The 20,538-nt window shown below is 38.8% G+C and overlaps 1 protein-coding gene across 2 annotated transcripts; it reads left to right on the top strand.

The window, feature by feature from the left end:
* Positions 1-1,895: 1,895 nt before the first annotated feature.
* Positions 1,896-6,567, top strand: RAMAC (RNA guanine-7 methyltransferase activating subunit). 2 transcript variants are annotated; one of them, XM_042804344.1, is made up of 3 exons: positions 1,896-1,952; positions 3,612-3,786; positions 5,427-6,567. In XM_042804344.1, exons 2-3 carry the CDS (start codon positions 3,620-3,622, stop codon positions 5,614-5,616), a joined length of 357 nt encoding a protein of 118 aa, XP_042660278.1. In that variant the 5' UTR covers positions 1,896-1,952; positions 3,612-3,619; the 3' UTR covers positions 5,617-6,567. The 2 variants fall into 2 exon arrangements, with proteins under 2 accessions (XP_042660278.1, XP_032838899.1); XM_032983008.2 differs by lacking the exon at positions 1,896-1,952 and adding an exon at positions 2,360-2,701.
* The last annotated feature ends 13,971 nt before the right edge of the window (positions 6,568-20,538 follow it).

Here is a 20,538-nt window from a genome sequence, read left to right as displayed (position 1 = left end):
TGGTTTTTTTACATGCAGTTTAAACTTCAGTATAACATCTATGAGAAATCTTATGATATTGCTACCCAGATTATGATCTCCTTCTTGATGTTATAACCCATAGCAGGCATAAAGACATGTCATAAACAAAGATCCAAAGCCCAAGCATCATGTATAAATATATACGAAACATATATAATGATGTGCCAAACTGATTTAGCCTTTCCCTGCAAGTATTTTTCTATGCAGAATATCTTGAAGAGAGCACCTTAGCAAAACTGTAATTTGTGAAGTACACTGCTCACAGCATTTACAAGGGGCCCATGCCTTAAACAGATTATACACATATATATATGTACATGCTTAAATGTATGGATGACTTGAGTCTATAATTAAAAGTTTAATATTAAGTTTGATCTTTTAATGAAATATGTCACTGATGAAGCAGCAGACTAGATCCCTTTCATTAAGGATCATCTAATTAATTTTATGCATGAAATCCTCTGTAGACACACCTGAAACTGCAATATCCAGTGGTCAAAATGAAACATGTCCAGAGAATAAATAAAATCCTACTTACTTCTGCCCATTTTTAAAAAAGCAGTCAGTAGAACAGGGATTATATGGGAAAAACTCAAGCTAAAATATTTTCCTTTTCAGCCAAAAAGACAATTTGGCTTAGAACTAGCTATCCAGGCTAAGACATTTGCATTAGGCTGTTTGGATTGAGGTCATCATTTCTACCCTGCAAGTGACAATACACTCCTGTTATAGGTCATGCAGGGGAGCAGACTGTAATTATTGCTGTTTATATCAAACAAAGGGCACTTATTCTGGTCTAATATTTTTTGAGAATTGGATGCCACCACCACTGCTGTTGGGGTGTTCTGTTTCAAGTGATGTACTCAATTAACAGTCTCTATGCTTTGCTAATGCCTGTGAGCAATAGAGTCTCTAGTAGAGCTTATAAAAAAAACATTGCTTTCTGGAAAGGTCGTGCAAAAATATCTATTTGTTATACACAGCACAAAACCATTTACAAATCATTGGCTTAGGACTTGTGAAAAACAGTCAGCAATGCAAAGATATCAGCATCGTGGAAACATGGCAATTAGGGGAACAGGGACACCAACACCATTTCTACTACAGGAACGTTTTGATGCAGACAGTCATTCAGAGGAAAGAGGCAATAATGCACTCCCATACTGTAAATCCCTTGGGCAGTGAGCTGTTAATGACTGCTGTGGCACTTCATAAATGAGTAATAACACCCAGGGTCACAGAAGTACAGGATGGGAGGTATAGTACCCTGCCTCTAGCTATTTCCATGCACAGGACCTTCTTTAGAATTTTTGATGCTCATGCATAACTTCACATGTATTAAAGGTGACAGGACTAACCACTATCTACAGCACCAGGTGGAAGCGTAAATAAACTGCTGAAGCAGATGCCAAACCTGAATTACTTTGGTTTAAGCATAATTATTTAGCTGCCAAAAAGGCTTCATGTCATCTTACTTCCCTCACGCAGTAGCCAACACATCTCTAAGGGGTTTTTTTATGCCTCAGATACAATGAAATCGCATTAACAGCCACAGGGCTACGGCTGGAGTCGCCACATTCACTTTACCCTTTTCAACCGCACCTTCCCGTTAAAATCCAAGTATTTCCCGTATCGTCTCCTCAAAACCTGCGCAGGAGCCGAGGAAAGCGCCCCACAAATCTCAGTACTATTTGTGTCAACGTGCTTTGTGCCAATTCCCAGTTTGGGGGAACCACTCTTTCCACCCGCCGGGATTCCCGCCGCCGCGATGGCACCGCCTCGGGCCAGCGTCTCCCCTCGGCCGCCGCCGGAGCTCGCTGACGGGACGCCGGCCGGAGGCCGCCCCGCCCCGGCGGCGGGGGGAAGCGGCGGGGCCCGACCCGGAAGAGGCGGGCTTTCTGCGGCGGTTCGGCGGTGGCTGGCGGCGCAGGGTGAGGGGGCCTGCGGCGGCGGGGGGCGGCTGCCGGGGAGGAGGGTGGCGGGAAGCCGGGACCCGCTGCTCCCCTCAGCGGGCTCCGGCCGGAGCCGCAGCGGGGCCCCCTCCGCCCTGAGGGCACAGGGCCCCGGCCCCACCTGCCGTGGGGGGAAGAGGGCTCCCACGCGAGCCCTCCCGAGGGGAGTGAGCCCTTCGGCGGAGGAAGGTGACGGGTGTCCGCTGTTACCGGCCCCCGCAGGATGAATACTTACATTAAAATCATTAATCGTGAGGAGAGCAGCTCCCAGTGCTCTTTGGAGAAGGCTGTAGTGGAATGCAGTGGGTCCCTGGGGCAGTGTTACCCTGCTCAGAGAGCCCCTGAGGAACAAAGTTTCTTGGAGATAGCATATAGTAAAAACTAACGAGGTTGGCTCGTTGCAGAAAAGGAGGCTTAAGTCACGGATATTTTGCAATAGTAACTCCTACACCTGTTTCAGAAAGACTTGGGCTGTGTCATTAGGTGGACGGAAGAAGGCTGCAGATGGGCTCTGGAATATCACCAGACACTGAACTTTCTGAAGCTGACGAAAGGGGAGTTCAGTCTACAGAAAGAGTACTGTGCTGTATTCCCCATGAACATCCCACTTACCCTAGTCTCAAGCTGCTCATGGGTACAGTGGGGAGAATTGGGCTTGGTCATTGAGTATATATTTTAGCTCTTAGGGTCCAGAAAAAACCTGTCTCCTCCTTCCTCCATTTTGCAAGGTGAATATTGGTCCTGCCTGCAAATCTTCAGGAGACAGCAAAAAAAGCTTAATCTGGAACTCTAGAGGCAAAGGCCTTTAATGCTCTAAACTATCCAGGGCTTGTTAAAACAGTAGGCGTAGAGCCTTTCTCAGCATTTGCTATTAGGGCTAGATTTTCACTCATAGATAGTACTAAATAGCACCAATGTCTGAAGGGCAAATGTATATATAGCTGGGTGAATAAGGAAACTAAGGCCTTAAATACAAATCCCATCAGAGAGGCATATTATGATGTAATCTAACTTCTTCTTAGGTGCTGTCCTTTCCCTGAATAAACTTATTAACACATAAATTACTGTGAACAAATCTTATACCTTAGCAAACTTTTCAAGTTGATTGTAGTAATGTTTTTCATGTTAAAAATGGATTAGGAGTAGATTGGGAGTACATTCTGAAGAAATACTTTTTACTATTACTAACCCTCAGAAATGTCCCATATTTTTCTACCACATCTCATCTAATCTAGGTCTATCAAAATTAATTCAAGGATACTGCTGTGTAATGGCTGACTATATTAGGTATTAATATGAGTTGAATTTCTGTGTGTATGGAGTCCCTTAAGACCACTCCCAGTGTTTAGACAGATCAGCGTCTGCATATCCAGTAGAGATGTCCAAAGACTGTACAAAGAATTGGAATTGCTTTCCGTCAGAGATAAGCTATTCATGAGAGTTATTTACAGTCTTAGATCATCAAGACTTAAGAGTCAGTCATCTATGCTGTCTGCCCATAACTTAACCACTTTACTGCAGTGTTAATCTGAGTGTAACTTTTCATTGTCCTTCATTTGTCCTAAGTGGATTTTGGTAGCTATGACAATGAGACTTCATACTTTGCTGAAGCCACTTTTATTGTGTTCGTGTTTAAAGTTTTCAGAATGACTTCCTTGATTGACATGCCCCTGAATTATGAAAAGATGTTTGCTCATCGATTCACATCAGATGATGAAGAATACCAAGAATATCTGAAACGCCCTGCAGATCCCCCTCCTATAGTTGAAGAATGGAGAAACAGATCTGGTGGCAACCAGAGAAACAGAGATCGGTACTGATACCTTCTTTTTTTTTTTTTTTTTTTTTTTTCAATCTTGGTAGTTTCACAAATATATAGTTAAATAATCATTTATTTCAGAAGAAAGATAGGAATTTGTTCTGTTAACAGAAGTATCTTTTTGTTACTTCATAGGTAACTATGTTTAAGAGAAATAGTCTTCTCTGAGAAGTAATGAGGTTTTACATTTTCTCTGTACTGATAGTCAAAGCTTTTGCATTGTTTATAAAAGTTTTAAGTAATTTGCTTTTTAGTAAGGAGTGAGCTGGAACCACCGAACGCATTGCCCTGGTGTTTGGTACTATTCAGCCATGAACATTCTTCTAGAGGGAAGAGATGAGAGTTATGCAAAACTATGCAGCCCATCTTCTGTTGGATAATAACTGGCAAGAAAATGTGAAAAGGAACAGGCTGATAGTGTGATTATCAGTTGCTAGCTGTCCAGAAAAATGTTGAATTTGTAACCTAAATATTTGGTGTACTTTGTTAGATTAGCGTGTATTTCTTTTACCTAGTAGAAATAGCTGTAAAATCCGTCATCCAATCTGTCTGGCAAGTGCAACATTACCTGCCTACTGCCAAATACTTTGAATCATTTCTTCAGGATGGTAACTGCAGCTTTTTACTGAATTCTAGACAGTAACATCTGATTTTTGTGTGACTGAAAAACAACAACTACAGCATGTAGTACATTTGGTAATACTAACATCAGCTTTTAATATAAAGTAGTTAAACTCCAGTCCAACTAAAAATTGGGAAGACTTCTTAGCTAAATACCTGAATAGGATTTGTACCTTATCTGAAAAAAAGGACAACATTCTAACTTTTTCTCACCCTATAAGCTTGTCATTAAGTTAAACACAGAATCAGTTTCTACAGATTAAAAAAAAAAAAAAAGTGATTGTTTAAGGAGACATTCTTACAGAACTTTGTGGTTCTTTTAACTCATGATCTCTTACATCTACGCTCTGGTCACAAAGTGAGCCTTATGTAAATGTTGTTTGTCTATACCACTTCACTGAGATATCCAAAGAAGATGACTGTGAGGCAGCTCAAGTGTTGATAGGAATCGAGATACAGCTGAAAAGCCAAAGTTTAGACTGAACAAGGGCTAAATACCACTGATGAGATACACTCTTTTGAGTCTGGGAATCTATGAGAGACCACAAAGCAGTGGTAGTATGTATTTTAGGGAATATGCACATTCCAGGATTCTATGCTGTTAAGTAGGTAAATTGTACTTAAGCCTGCTTTGCCACAGCTTTCAGCCGTGATTGAACCTGGCTTTGATACAGCTATGGCTGTATCTTCTGGTTGTTTTTTAGATATATGGTCTGTTGGAGTCTCTGTTCAAAGTTCCAGCAGTTCACCTAATGCCTGTGAATATTCTGTGTTAGGAAGCAGACTGTTCTTCCATTGCTTAGCAAAAAGCATGTTGGGTAGTAGTGAGAAATTAATGAATGATCTCAGATGACTCTATATATGTTTTCATCAGTTTGTCATAAAAACAGGTGAGTAATTGAGTGTATAGTTACATGACAGTTTTAATGAAAACTGTAAATTTTAAGTTTATCATCATTCATGTTTTTAAAAAGTCACAATTTGTGTGAATCTTATATTTCTTTTCATTGCAGATTTCAAGATGGTAGATATTTTAGAGGGGACAGATACAACTGGCAAGGTGACTATAGATCTAATCAGAGGCCAGAAAGAAGTTGGGGTAATAACTACCAGCAGCACAGACAAGGACAATCTTACTCCTCCAGCTACGGACAATATGGCTACAACTCCTACAACCCAGGGCCTCGTTACCACCCCTACTGATGACAGTTGTGGTTTGACAGTCCAGTAATGCTATGTAACAAATTCAGTTAGACTTCAGTTTTCTTATTTTTCCAGTTTTATAGATAAGTGAAGAATTGGTATTACAGTCCATTGCTGTTTATCTGTAATATGAATTGAAAAAGGGAATACCTTTTATGAATAGTAAAAGCGTATTATACAGAGTTTGTTTACAGTCTGTAGATCTTAGATTAAATTTTTATCTATTTTTTTTTGTCTGAATACATGCTAGTACACTTTTCTTCCATCACTGAGATTTCTGTTACCTTTTAGAAAAGACAACAGGTCAGGGGAAAATACCTGTGGTTTGTGTGCAGCCTGTAGCAGTGGCACATTGCTTTAAGTTTGTTCTTTTTGAAAGTGACATGCTATGTTTTTCTCTGGAGAGAATTGCTTAGTTTGGCTTTTGATAGAAAAGATCAGTTTGGTTTGAATTTCAGATGCCTTAAAACTGAGAAGAGAGATGCTATTACAGAAATATTTTATGGGGTCGGCCTAGTGTCTGTTGACTCAATGGCTTCAATGTATTTGCAGTATTCCTCTTAAAACATGGTCTAAAAGTTGGAACAAAGATTAAATAGTTTAAATATATATCTTCGTACTATAGTAGTTCAATGATATACAAGTTTTACCTGAGAAGTGATATCAGACTTAGAATAATTTGTATCATCTTAAAATATGTTTGGTATGTGCATAACATGTTTTGGAATTCCTATTTCAGTAAAGCTGTAAAATCTTGATGGTAATGGTAATTAGTTTGTATGAAATACTTTGTGCATGTTATAGAAGAAAGGAACCATAATCACTACTGTTCTGTACTCTTCTTGCATGAGAAAATAGCATAAGCAGTGCAGAGTGTTATCTAGTTCTTAGAATTTACGTTCTGTGGGTTTTTTTAAGTATTCACACAATAAAAGTATAGTTCCCATGCAAGGATGTTTCTGAGTATTTCTGAAGCCTACTTTTGAAACATTCAGAATTGCAACTCTCTCATCTAGGCTGACAGCTGCCCAAGCAGCAGGGCTAACAGGTAAGTGTTAATACTGGACAGCTGTTGGTTTCAGTTAGAAGAATGGCTTACTCAGCTACAAGTGGACGAGACACATTGTGAATAAGTAGGAGTCTGGAGTGTTAATCCACTATCTTACATTCTACTATAATAGGGTCAAAGTTCTCTATTTCACCATTTATGTGATAAGGTAATTTGTATCATGAGCACAGTGCATTTCTTTGTCCTTGACATTTTCTTCAGCTGTTGTACAGAAACACAGAACCATCCATGCTGGCTGTTGTAAAAGTCATGACATTATGGGATAAAGACAGCAAATCAGTGCATCTTGATTTAAAAACAAAGAATAAATATAGAAGTCAAAAGCACAGTCTCCTCGCTCATAAGATGCTTTTAAGAGCTAAAGGGTGTGTTTACCGTTGACGTTAGAAGCACACCCTGTATGTAGCTTTTACATAGTCTGTGATAAAAAAGCCATGACACAAATGTCTCCACCTACCTGCCAAGCATTTCATATAATATTGTTAACTCTCATACAGTTTTTAATACCCTACTCCCTGAAGTACCTGTCTTGAATTCAGTTGTTTGACCTCGGAAATCTTTTAGCGAGAGGTTTGTTTTTCCTTGAGGAGTTCTACTGGGTGAAATGCACCCTTTTCAACCCTCAGTAACATGGTGGAGCTGTTACACTGGGGGATATAAGACCATGCAAAGTTCTTACCTGTGCACTATGGAAAGACTGCAAGTCAGTATGGTGGAATTCCCTTTTAATGCACAGTCACATGCAAAGTGCCAGATATCCCAGCCTCCCACCTCCAAGAAGCGAGTGCCTGTCTCTCTGCAAAGAGCCTGACACTGCCGGCTACGCCACGGAAGTCAGGCTGTGCCAGGATGTTCTTCCTTACCATCTGGAGTAGCATCTCAGGTTGAAATAAAACCTGGCAAAAGGAACAGATTCTGTCTCATCTGTCGCTTTTCCACAAGCCCCATAACTATTTTATTTTTAGTGTCTTTCAGCTAGCGAATAAAGAATGTACAACATTGTGACCAAACTGTAGAAGCAGCTGGATTGGATGGCCTAAGTGGAAGTTATGACTTAGGATCACACATTTCATGATCTCAGCTCATTTACTCGAGTTTCTCGACTTGGAGACCAGGAGACACACAGGCAACTTCCCAGGTTCTGTCTTTACATTCTTGACTCCATCTGCCTCACCATTAGTCTCAATTCAGCTTTAAGGACCTGTATGATATACAAAAGTTTTCCTTGGAACAATTATGGCAAGAATATAATTATTTTGGGGGGAATACATTTCTAAATAAATGCATGTCTTGCACTGGACAGAAAAAGTAAATAGAATTTAAAATATATTACCTCCAGCAGTTTCCACTCAGATGAATTAATATTTATGATAAAGTCCAGTTTACTGTTTCTGTCAAGCTAAATAAAACCAGTAAGTATTGCCTGCAAGTACTGTTTGTGCATTACAGTGTGTTACAGATAACAAAACTGAAGCTCGATAACTTCAACATTTGCAACATCAAACACTACAGAAATTGTTTGCTTTAACTATGCCAGAGATTGCAGGGTAAACATTAAAATTCAGTGTCTGGAATCTGACTTTAAGAGATCTCTTCCATCTGACATTTGCTCAGACATCATTATTATCATGAATAAAACAAAAGAAAGATAAGTGTTGAGTATTAAAAAAATGACTGCCACGTACCAAGAGTTTGAACACCCCAGAAGTTCTGGAAATGGCTCTTGCAGCAGTTCTAAAGCCGTTCCTGAACACATACAACAATTTTGTACGGACTGTTAATTGATACTGAAGAACTGTCATGCTAAATTACAGGTGCTGTGGCAAACAACTATGAAAACACAGTAGTTTTTACACAATTTCTTAACCAGCATTTAAAAAAATGCTAAAGGCTTTCAAATAACAGCTAAGACACTATATACTTGAAGGAAAAAGAAAGTGCATAGTAAAATCTCACAATGATTTGTGAGATGATACAGTTTTACAAGTGTTCACTGCTATTCAACCTCTATTTTATCCTAGCTCTGCAGCTGGGGATAGAAATGTGCAGACGTGCTTTGAAAGGTTAGTTAGAAGCTGAACTACTTTCAAGAGGGTCTCTAGTAGAGATTTCAGACAAGGGAAGACAAGCGTCATTTCCGATATACACGTAATCACCATTCAACTTCTAGAACAAAGCAGATATTTACTGTTTAAATATATTTTAATATTTTGCAGCAGTTATATATTTGAATATATATAAGCTCATACTATTAATTCGCTAATAAATATTCTGCTTAACCAAGAAACATGTTCACACTTGCTTCTTATACTGAGATGTTGGAAGGAAAATTCTTTCTGTATCAAATTTAAGCTAAGGTTTTACCTGCTACCACCTCTATTCCTTAGGAGGAAAAAAATAAAAGATCCTCATATTACACAACTCTTGGTGAATTCTGTTAGCTGATCCAAATTGTGCAGTCACATCCTCTAACTCTGACAAACAAGATGGGGTAGGAACATGGAACAAGAAGGAAGGGAAAACAGGACTGCTCCTTACCGCATGTACTGACCGCCTTAGGGGCAATTTAACAAAACTGCACCTCCCTGACCTCTCACTTGCCAATCATTAAAAATTACTGTAGTCTGTCCTCTTCTCCCTATATGTTAGAAGAGAGGTATATAACCCTGCTTAAATTATGTACAGTACTGATACTCTAATGACCAGAAGCTAAGCAAGATTATAGGGCAGAGCAGGTTTCCCTGAAAGTACCTAGAAAATATGCAGCCTGATTTGAGACACACAGAGGTAAATCCTAGAGATGAAAACAGAGTCCAGCGGCTCCAGCCCTGCCAGGGGAGTAGATGGCAACTGTACTCTGGTGGTGCACAATGATCTTGCCTCTCAGGAGGATTATTTTTCCATGAGGCCCCGCAGGCTAGAATTTATTTTTGTGTTTACCATGGCCTACATTTTCTTCAGCAAAGCACAGACTGCATTAGTGATTGTCTGTCCTCATTTGCTTATGCAAAACAGTGATGCCAAAGTGTTATTTCTACGCAGCTCATCTCTGACTTTCTAAGTACTCTGTCCTGTTAAAATGCAAATTTATTACAAGAGATGGTGAAAGTTGGTAATAACTATGTTTCACTCTAAGTCTAATAAACACACAACAAGATAAATCTTATCATCATCCCCAATGGTTACTTTTTGTGTTATTTGTGACTAAAAGGAATACAAATGAATGTTACCTTTTTCCTAACACAGACATGCTTTCTTTTCAAATAATAATTCAGCAGCTGGATTACTTTCTTCCACAACTATGGGCTTCCTTCTTCTTTCTTTCTTTTTCTTTTTTTTTTTTTTTTTTCCTCCATATTGTGTAATTCAGATTTTGCTTCACTAATAGAAGATGTACCAATGACAAGTATCAAAGTTACTCCTGCTCACTGTTTGAAGAAAAAAACCTTGTCTATTTAAAAGATGAGTTGAAGTTGAGAAAACAATTTAATTGTTATAGAACTAAAAAAATTACCAAGGCCCAACCCTACCTATGAAAAAAAAAAAAAACAAAACTTCAAGGATTCAAGCAGAATCTTCAAAATAAACATGTTACATGTTAAAATAATGATAAAGATACTAAGCTTTTTCAAACCTCTTGTTCAGTGTGAGGAAAGACAATTTGATATTTATATAACCACATAAATTAAATACTTAATTAGTACTGTTGAAATAGAAGTTAAAAAACCCAAGCATACCGTAAGAAGTTTCACATAGCTTATGGCCACCATGTTCCAAGTTTAGCATGATCAGAGCTAATCAGAAAGCACGTGTTCTTTGTTCAAAGCTATGCCTGAGGTTCGTTTCTGAATAAATGATTGAAATGATATATTTTCCATTGAAAATGTGCTCAAGAAAAATAAAGTAGCAATAATAATTGCCAAGTACAACCAGCTCCAAATGATTAAATACTCTCACAAAATAAAATTATTTTTCCTGTAGCAAAGGCCTGGTTTTTAAGTTTTAACCTTCTGTACTCATTAAGTCATCTTGATTTATGAATGTCACCGAGACCTAAAAAAAAATACGTTTAAGAACACTGCTTCAGTGGTTTTAATGGTATAAGCATTTATACACAGCATACGAAACCTCTGGAGTTCAGATCAGTTTGGTGCAAGAGCTCTGTGTGGACACATACTCTTCACTCTGAAGTGAGCTGATGGAGCTTCAAGCTTGGGGTACACATACCCTCTTCTAAAGCACAGCTACAGCTAAACTGCTGTAAGAACATAAAGGAGCTTTACCTTAAATTGACAACATGGGCAAATCCTATTTTCTCCTCCCTGCAGGTCAGAGGATACTTCCATCAGCAGAATTACGTTTTTTGTTCTCCTAAAATAAGACGGGAGTGGGAGGGTGCATTTTATAGCCCAGGCAATGACAAGAAGGAGCACTACTCAGCTAAAGAAACAATTGTTCCGTGGCCATTTCCTCGTGTACCCTGAACCCTGTAGAGGAAAACAGGTTTTGAGATTTGATTATTGGTTATCAAGTCACTTTACCACCACATCACCTTTACCGGGGAGGGTGGGAGGGAAGATAAATTCCTTCCTCCTCCACAAACTCCAGGGACCTCTCCAGCATAAAACAAGCAAGCAGAATGTGATTCTAGGAAACTGTAAGCAATGAAGCAGCTGTCTCATTACACTGGCAAAGTTTGAATCCTTAAGCAAGATGGAGAGATCAAAGAGATGATAACCAAATAGCTATTGATCACATATCCTGCAGTCTGGGCAAATCCAATTGAAGAATCTCTTTAGACCTCACCAGCTGGATTTTAGCTTTTAAGAGACAAAATGGATTTAGTGCTAAGTAAAAGATCAGCCTAGTCTTATTTCCCTCCATACCTGCATTAGACATATCCTTCCTACTGGCCTAAAAATGTTTTTAAATCTTGATGCTGTTTTTACTTTCTCCTTCCTATCACTACACAGGCACCAGGCTATTTATTTCAGATATATCTGTTTTACTAGTTCCTCATATTCTTGAACACAAGACCTTTTAAAACTACTTTAAAATTCTAAAGAGACAACTTTGCTACAGTGCCAGTCATTCTATCTGAACTAAAAAGAAAAGTAAAAGGAAAGGTTGTTTTCAAAGACAGAACCAGACACACGTGTCAGTTCCCAGCCCAGCAACAAACCACTTTTAATGCTTTGGTGTCCCAGCTTCCATCTGTAAAACAGTGGTTAAGTCTGCCCTGTTTCCCTCTTCCGTGATCTGTATTTTGGCTACAAAGCCTCCCAGGCAGGGGCTACTCCATTTAAAGCATATGTATGGTGTGTAACAATCTCATCCGGGGTCTGTGTATCCCAACAAAATGCATTAGAAACATTCTGGTGAGAAAATTAATTTGTTTGCTGCCTTTTAATTTTTTTTTTTTTTTACTAAAACCAAACACATTATAGTTATTATGATGGCGGTGACTTGATTTAAACACTGCCTTTATGTCACTCCACAGTTATATAGCATAGTATTTAGAGGCTGGGATTCTGTGGCCTAGCAAGCTCTCAAAGCTACACCTGCACTAAACAGTAAGTGATTCTAATCCTATGGGTGTAGTAGAAAAGCCCTTCAAAAATATAAGTAGAATAAAGACAGCCTCATCATAGCTAAGAGGTATTGGTAGTCCAATTTGATGGTTAACATTGAATTAAAGAGTGGCGAATTAAAAATGAGGGGGCAATCTATGCAGACTAGACTCCACATCAATAAAACTCGTGATGGTTACTGTACTGAATGTACTATTCATTTATATTTAATCGATTTTAAAAACATTCATGCACACACCATATAATCATGGCAAGTGTGAGTAAAATTCCAGTCTTATATAAGTATTAAAGTGCTTGCCTTTTTTTTTAAATCAGGTAGATAGAAAAATTTTAATGCAAACTGCTAGAATTACATAGTTAGGTATCTGAGTTTCAAAAACTTTAAAGTTCTTCTTTGCACCCACAGAAGAAGAGGAAAGAAAATACAGTGGTAAGGGGAAGAGTGGATGAGTCAGCTATCATGAAAGAGGGAATATACTGGTGCAGGAAAAGGAAAGAGAAGAGCGACAGAGCAGCCATTGCAACAAATGTGTCTCATCAGAAATAAAAAGTCTTCTTCTAGAAGAGTCTATTGAAAGGTCAGAGTGTCCTTAGTAGTTGAGAAGACAAAATCATCTGACTGAAGGTAAAATACAAATCTGTTTAAAAGCCATTTGTGATTGATAAGAACTGGAAGACAAAGATGGAATCACAGTCCCTTGGCAAGAAAACTCCTCCAGATGGCATCTATTTCTCATTAATGCTCTGGGGGAGGATCCTAGACATCCCAGCAGGTCCCGTCATGACTTTGGATTCAAAGCTGTCCACAAACTCAGCTGCTCTTTGGCTCAACTCCACTTTTGCTGCACACGCATATGGCACGCAGCAGTGTTACAGGACATCAGCGGATGAATGACTTAACTGTTAATTTCTGTCTCTTTAGATCACACCTCCTATACTATGTTTTAAAAGGCAGAAACTTGTCTGTAACCATGCCACCCAAAACATGGCTCAAAAAACCTTCTCAGGCTTTTCACATTTTCTGCTACTAGTATAGAAACTTTAAGGACTGCTAGAAAACCACTAAGAATTTTAACACAAAAAGAGAAAGGAAATCTCAACAAGTGAATGGCAGCTCATTTTTGGTTATTCATGCCTCCCAAAGTAAGCATCAAGACGACCAAAATGTCAACCCTGAGCTAAGACCGTATCAGATATCTGCATCTAGGTTTCATTTGGCAAAATCTGAGCAGGGCTTTAAAATAAATCTCTAAATGGAAAAATCTTTACTCCCTGTCCATCACTATCCTCTTTCACTCTACCTGTTGTGATGCCATGATACCATCATCCCATCCATCCATACGCAGAACATTTGTAGTTGGGTTTGGGGGTTTTTGTCCAGTGTAATTTTAGATGAATTGAGGGACAGATTTTCCACAGTTCCCTCTGGAAGCTATTCTCTGAGCCTCCTAGAGCTTATTACCAATTCCTTCTTTCTTAGGTTAGGGTTAGTGTTAGGGTTAAGTACGGGACCTCTTCCTCCTCTATGCTGTTTATCATCAGCTATGGATTTGTTACTTTGGGACAGCTTCATTGTGGAATAGCGGGTGGCAGTAATCTTAGAGTATTTTTGTCCACACCACTTGGGATAAAAGACGCCTTACTCAAATATCCCAGCTGAGTTTAGGAGAGCCCAGGATCCTTACAGCACCTATCGAAATCTCTACTGAGCTCCCCTACTATTGCTTGCAAGAAAGATAGGTACAGTTTAATACGGCAATCTTATAGTTAACTACACAAGAGTGCCTTGGTTTCAACAGCTAAGAGGAGGTTACTTAACAAAAGAAAATGACTGTAGGTAATAAGAAGTCATCGATGCCTCACTAGGATTTGTCTGGGTTAACACAGACAGGGGTGGAGAACAGTGGACCCAAAACCAAGCAAAGGGTCCAAAGAGTAGAATTTATTTTAATTCCTATGGATTAAGCTGCTAAATAGACCACATTCTTTTCTGTGAGCATAACAGATATAAATATATAGGAACAGTCAGTCCAGTGCAGCATGCTGAGAACCTAAACAAATGTTATAATGCATGAAGGATCTTGTGCCTATCACATCTGCATCGCAACTGGGGTGGGGAAGTGCCATGCTGGGTCTGTGCTGTTTCTGAGGCTGATGATGCCCTGCTTGTCCCTGTGACACTGTCGGCCTGCAGACAAAACTGGGGAGCACACAATTTGGTAACAGGGCTGATTATCTGCCAGCAGATGATAAACTGCAGATTCCCATGCAGTAACGACAAGGCCTTCTATTTTAAGTAGCAAAATGCTATAGCAGAATCACTGATCTGTAGTTATGGTTTTATTTAATTCAATAAATTGTTTACTTTGTGTCCACATCTTCCTCTGTTTCCAAGTCAAATTAACACATCACTTCAGGTCAAAATAAGCAATACATCCTGAATACTGATACAGGCCAGAATGTGATTATACTAAAATCAGTTTATAAATTCTCTTCACTGGCCCTTTGTCAGGACACTTTACTATATACAAGAGGAAGTAAAGGAATAAACCAAAAACAAACATAGTATGCTTAAGGAACAATTAAAATGGGTGTTTTAATTCACCTTTGTAACCTTCTAAGAGCTTTCAAATTTATTTGGCTTTAAATGTTAATGATTTTGACAAAAACATTTTTTCCTCTGTGAAAGGTATTAGCAGGAAATTGAAATGCTGAAGCAAAATGAAATTGCATTTTGTACATTTGTTATGATCCTACTCTAACTGTGCAGCGGGAGAGCTATTTATCATGCATAGCCTGTCCTTCTCTTTGGATGCTGTCTTCCAATTTGGACTGGAAGCACTGTGTGTTAAAGGATCATTAACCAAAGTCACGTACATCATCTTTCCCTCACAAATGAACACTGTAAACACTGCCACAGCCACAGAGACACTGTATAATCAGGGCCCCATGTAGATATTGTAGCTCTCAAAAGACAAGGTAGACAGACTAAACTACCCAAAAGAAATATTTTTTTCCCTAAAACTTACCCATCCCAAATAAAGGGCAAGGCAATGGACTTGCAGCTGCTGAAAGGCTCCTTGGAGCTGGTCTCTCTCATGTGCAAAGTATAGAACCTACACACACACATACCTCTGGCCCTGTGGGACCCTCCCACCTTAAGTCTCAGCACAACCAATTTTATAACCTGGCTTCTAGATGGGTAGTGGTCTTAACCCTTGTATTTACACAAAGTTTCAAGCACATAACAGGAGCTTTACACTGTGAACACATTATGAAAGAAGACGGGAGACAAATACCACTTTACAGTGGCTTATATGAATCATGATGTTGGGACTGAGTATTGTTTCATGAAACAAAGGGCTGGGTCATAGAGCCATATCATATAATGTTTTTACATCAGCACACTCAAAAAAAAAATTAAAATAGAGTTGTAACACTGGCTGCACAGATTTATAAAGCAATCAGATCCCATGGTGAGATCTGATTGTGAGAGGTATACCAAAGTATATGGAAGAATTGCTTTCTTCATAGTTATATTCCTGTCTCTGGGCGCTAAATGCAGTATCTCTGACTACTAAATGCAGTCTGATGCAATGCACTTCTGAAATTACAAAAAACTAATTTTTGAAACTGAATCCATTCCAGTTTAGTTTCTCTCATATAAACCTGTCTTTTATATGGCACTCCTGGCCCCTAGCACAGAGGGGTTGATCTATGCCCCAGCATTTTGGAAATCATCTTAGGTTGCTCTTTTTTACCATAAAAGAGAGGAATGCAACACCTGGGGTAGCAAAGAAAACTGAGCAAGATCTTAATCTCCTTCCAGGAGTCTCATGTTCTGCTTTTAAATCTTTTTCCATTACTATTTAATGGTATTATAATTACTGGAAGTCTCTAGCGTTCAGAATAACCACAAAACAAATACAACCTTGATTATGCTCTTATTATTATTTGTATTACAGTGGCAACAAGAGACTTTGAGCTTTACCAAAGGAACACATGAGTGTGCATCTCTAAGAACCCGCATCTAATATAGAATGAGAATTTGTAGGTTATTATAAACGGAAAAAACTGGAGAAAAGGGACAACACACAGAGGTTGCTATACCTAGTTTTTATGCTCATATTTTCTTAGTTTAGAAGTCTGACATTCTTCTTTGGAAAAGAGTCTGTCCTTCATGAAACTGGACACAAAGATAATCAGCAGTCCTCATCTCTAGAATGGGCTCAAACCTTATTGTTTAGGAGTAAGTTCTTCACTAAAATCCTTAAACACAGTTATCCCCCCTGCTGCCAACCCAACGTTCACAAGAGTCTTGATAGCTTATTCTCCACTGCCAAACCTGCCTCCAGTCACACTTCTTTGTTGCAACTAAGAAGTCACAGATTTATTTATCCTATAAAACTGTGGGCTTTATTTATCCTCTAAAACTGAACGGGCATGTAGCAGTAAACCGAAGACTCCTTTGTGGAGAAAGCACATCATTTTGGAAGAAATAAAGATGGGTGTGTCTTCTGCTCAATGCTGATCATAGACAGTAAAGCAAAAGAAAACAAATGTTTGATTTACCCTCTCACATACTACACTATCGAATGAGTCAGTTAATCAGAAGACCTGATTTCACTATTCACAAATGATTTCACGTAAACCTTGAAGTGTCATCCCCTGTTGGTATTTATACTTTTTCAATAGTGGAAATTAATACAGCAGAGAGGTTAGGTCTAAAATTCAGAGATGAAAAGGGTCAATGATGAGTATGAACTTCTCCAAGTTCAAATTTATACTTAGTCTTAATGCTTTATTTTCTGACACAGAAATAGAGTGTCTCATATTTTGAAACAATTTTGAATACAGTCCACAGTTATCTTCCCCTGCAGAGCAAACCCTCACTGTATCCACTAACCTGAATGAGCATTTCTGGCAGCAGCTCCTCCCACTGCAAAAGGCTGGAAGCTGGGCATCCAGGGCTGCCAATTTAGTGTAATGGAAACCTGTGGGAGACTTCACAATGCTTTGGACAAAGCTCTGCAGATAAGGCAAGATGCTGGGAGTCGCAGTTGGCCGACTCTGGTGTCAAGGGGATGTGCCAGCCTTTCACAGCAATTATAAAGTGTTAATCCTGACTTGCTGTGAAGGACAATAGTTCAGTCACCAAAATGAAAAAACACTGGCAAAGTGTAGCTGCCTTTGTAAAATCAATTTACTTAAATTAGATGGGAAGGCAAATAGATGAACCAGTTATGAGCGGCTCACCAACTTTTGCATCTGAATTTGTATTTTAATCCACACACCTCTAAATAACAACAGCATCAGTAGATGCTCTTCCTATATTACACATCAACAGTCCTTACACGAATGTATTGTTTCAGAAGATGAATTTCTCCTTCCTGAAAAATTTCAGATTGGTATTTAAGGGCTCAGGATTCACACTAAGAGGGCCATAGGCAATATCCTTTTCCCACCTAGATTCATAGATTGCAAGTAAAAAGTAACCGTGAAAGTTACATTGCAAATTATTAGATTTACAGTCTTTGAAAACCTGGCTGTTTTTTTTTCCCCACTCTGACTTGAGTGCTAAACAGCAGAGCAGGTGCTATAAAATATCTAGAGTCTATCACACCCTCTATTCTGTGCATGTTCCTCCCCAGCAGAGCTTAGAAAGACATGCAGTAAATACTTCCAACAAGGCAAGCAATATTGATCCCAGACCAATAAATGACCTTTGATTAATATAAATGGTTCTCTTTTTCTTTTTTCCCTCTCCCCACCATGTTTTAGTTTCTTTATTTTTTGGATTGGAGAAGTTTACCTTGTATGCAAACCCAGGAATCAACCAAGCAACTTTCTGTTTCTTCAGAAAGTCTAATCAAGGTGCCTCCCACTGGATAACCACTGGACAAAGCCTAAAACCCAGACTGCAAATAGCTAAGGTCTGAAAATGAACTAACAGAAATTGCTTATTTAAGTTTATAAGAACAAGTGGGTAAAACTTAGAGCACTTCACTAAATTCTTCCCCATATAAAAAGACCAAGTAGATCCACTGAAGTGAGCAGGATGCATATGCAGCTAAGAAGCCAAAGGTTTTCTATAGAAAAGGTTAAACATCTTTTGCCATAAAACACGCTTTAGTGGAACTTTTCTCCACAGCTTTGTGATATGAGCAGTGGTGCAGAAAATTCTGTGTTTCTTGTGGTGGTCTATCTTACAGCAAGATCAGAGAAAATACTTTCAAATTCAATTTGCAATGTCAACCCAATAAAGCCGGTAGAAAGGCTTATACCAAACTTTGGTATTACACGTTCTTTTTGTCTTTGTTTCTTTTGGTGTGTAACACATGTATACCAACACTTCCACTGACAGGCTCACTTTACTTATTTTTGCAGATTTAGAATTTACACTTTTCAGACTACTGAAAGTTGTGTTTAGTTAGATCTTACACCTTCTCTACTTTTACGCACACACACAGGCATTTGGCTACTGAAAGACTGGCCTTGCCACACATCCACAATTTAATGACAGCTATTGTCAAATTAGTGTTTTGATGCTTGAATTTCACATTTATCTTTTGCCAGAAATATTGCCTGGCACTGTATTAAATAAAGGAAAAAATATTCTAGATGATATGTGACAGCAATCACAGCAAACATTAAGTCATACTGTTTGAGAACATCATTATAAGATGATCACCTTTTGAAAATATTTAACAAAAAGCTCCTGGGTCTGCTTTAGTAGCTGAATCTGAACTCAGCGAGGAAGTGAGTGAGCAGAATCAGACATTCTCATTAAGTAAAATTAGCCAAATACAATTTGCCTGGCTGGTCTCCTTTATGTATTAGCATTTATATCCAGCCAGTGATGATTTTAATCAGGTTTTTAAAAAAAAAAAACCAAAAAACAAAAAACCAAAAACATAACCTATCAGGTTCACTAGTAACAGATTGCACTTCCCCTGTTAAAAAGGCAGCTAAGAAACCGATGAAAATTGTCTGTTCAGAAGTGCATCCTAGCATCTCACAGCAATCTTCCCTCATAACAGGAACATGACCTCACATATGTGCTACCTGACTGCTGTCAGATTTACTGAAGACAAAAGGAGACTTTTTATTAAAGGGCAAATGCCAGGAGGCTAGACAGAGCTGCTACAGGGCCTCACTGGAAGGGACAGGTTTGCCTTCTGATTGCAAAGATTTTATCACAAGGTCTTTTTTCCCCCCTTTCACAGGAATGCATCTCAAAGAGCTGTCAGGCCCAGGAAACAGAAAAAGAAATGCAGTAGCATCTAAGGAGATAAGTATCAGCAACAACGCTGATGTGACAAATAAAGAGCAGAAACAACCCCAGAGAACCTGGACTTGCTGGAGGGCACTTACCTGAAACAACAGCAGCAAAACTGAAACGTGAGAGGCAGCAAGAGGGCAGATGAACCCCGGGCCCAGAGGTGTCAGGAAGGTGGCTGCTTGAGCGGAGCATGTGTGGTGGTACTGAGATCTGATTTAACCTTGCAGACCTTCTGAACATCAGAAAAGAGCAGAAAACTGTGTAGATTTAAATACAATCAATTGAAAGCAGCTCCAGTAAAAAATGGTTCTATAGAAATAGCTTGTTTTATAAAACTCAACTGGCTAACGCCCCTTGCAGACAGGCAGGCACCAAGTATGTTCTAACATATACTGAGAGATTTGAAATTTTTAACAAATTATATCTCAATGCATCCTTGTTTGCAAAACACTACAGCAATAAAAACTGGCCAAAGGAACAACGTGCTGCAGTCCTTCCCATGTGCACTGCACACACACTAGGTAATGGAAATACAGCAACTTAATGACAATCACCCCAGAATGACATTCTGTAATCCCAGTTATTCTCATAAGGCACACAACTGCTTTATCTGAGCAGCACAAAATGAAGCTTTGACCCTCTGTTGTTAATTCCAACATTCTTTTCTCCTTAAATCCATGGTTAACTGTTCTCTTTACAGCATGTTTCTATAGTGACTAACTGCTAAATCGATAATGTATTTCCCTTTCCACCTGCCTTACTTCAGACTTGGAAACTCAAGATGTTATTTAAACAACATGCCAAAAACTGAGCCTTAAGCTGTAGTAAAATGGTATGGTAGACTACTTCATCACTCTAACTTCCCCAGCTCTTGAAACAATGCAAAACCAAATAAATGCACTATTAATAGATGAAAGCAAAATTCTTCACAGCTCAGTAACAATTACTTGAAAAGCTAATATATAAAGGACCAGGAAGAA

The sequence above is a fragment of the Tyto alba genome, unplaced genomic scaffold (assembly GCF_018691265.1).
Source record: "Tyto alba isolate M040663 unplaced genomic scaffold, T.alba_DEE_v4.0 Super-Scaffold_41, whole genome shotgun sequence".
Lineage (NCBI taxonomy): Eukaryota > Metazoa > Chordata > Aves > Strigiformes > Tytonidae > Tyto > Tyto alba.
Note: the sequence above shows the minus strand (reverse complement) of the source record. Positions and strands in the feature narration are given on the sequence as shown.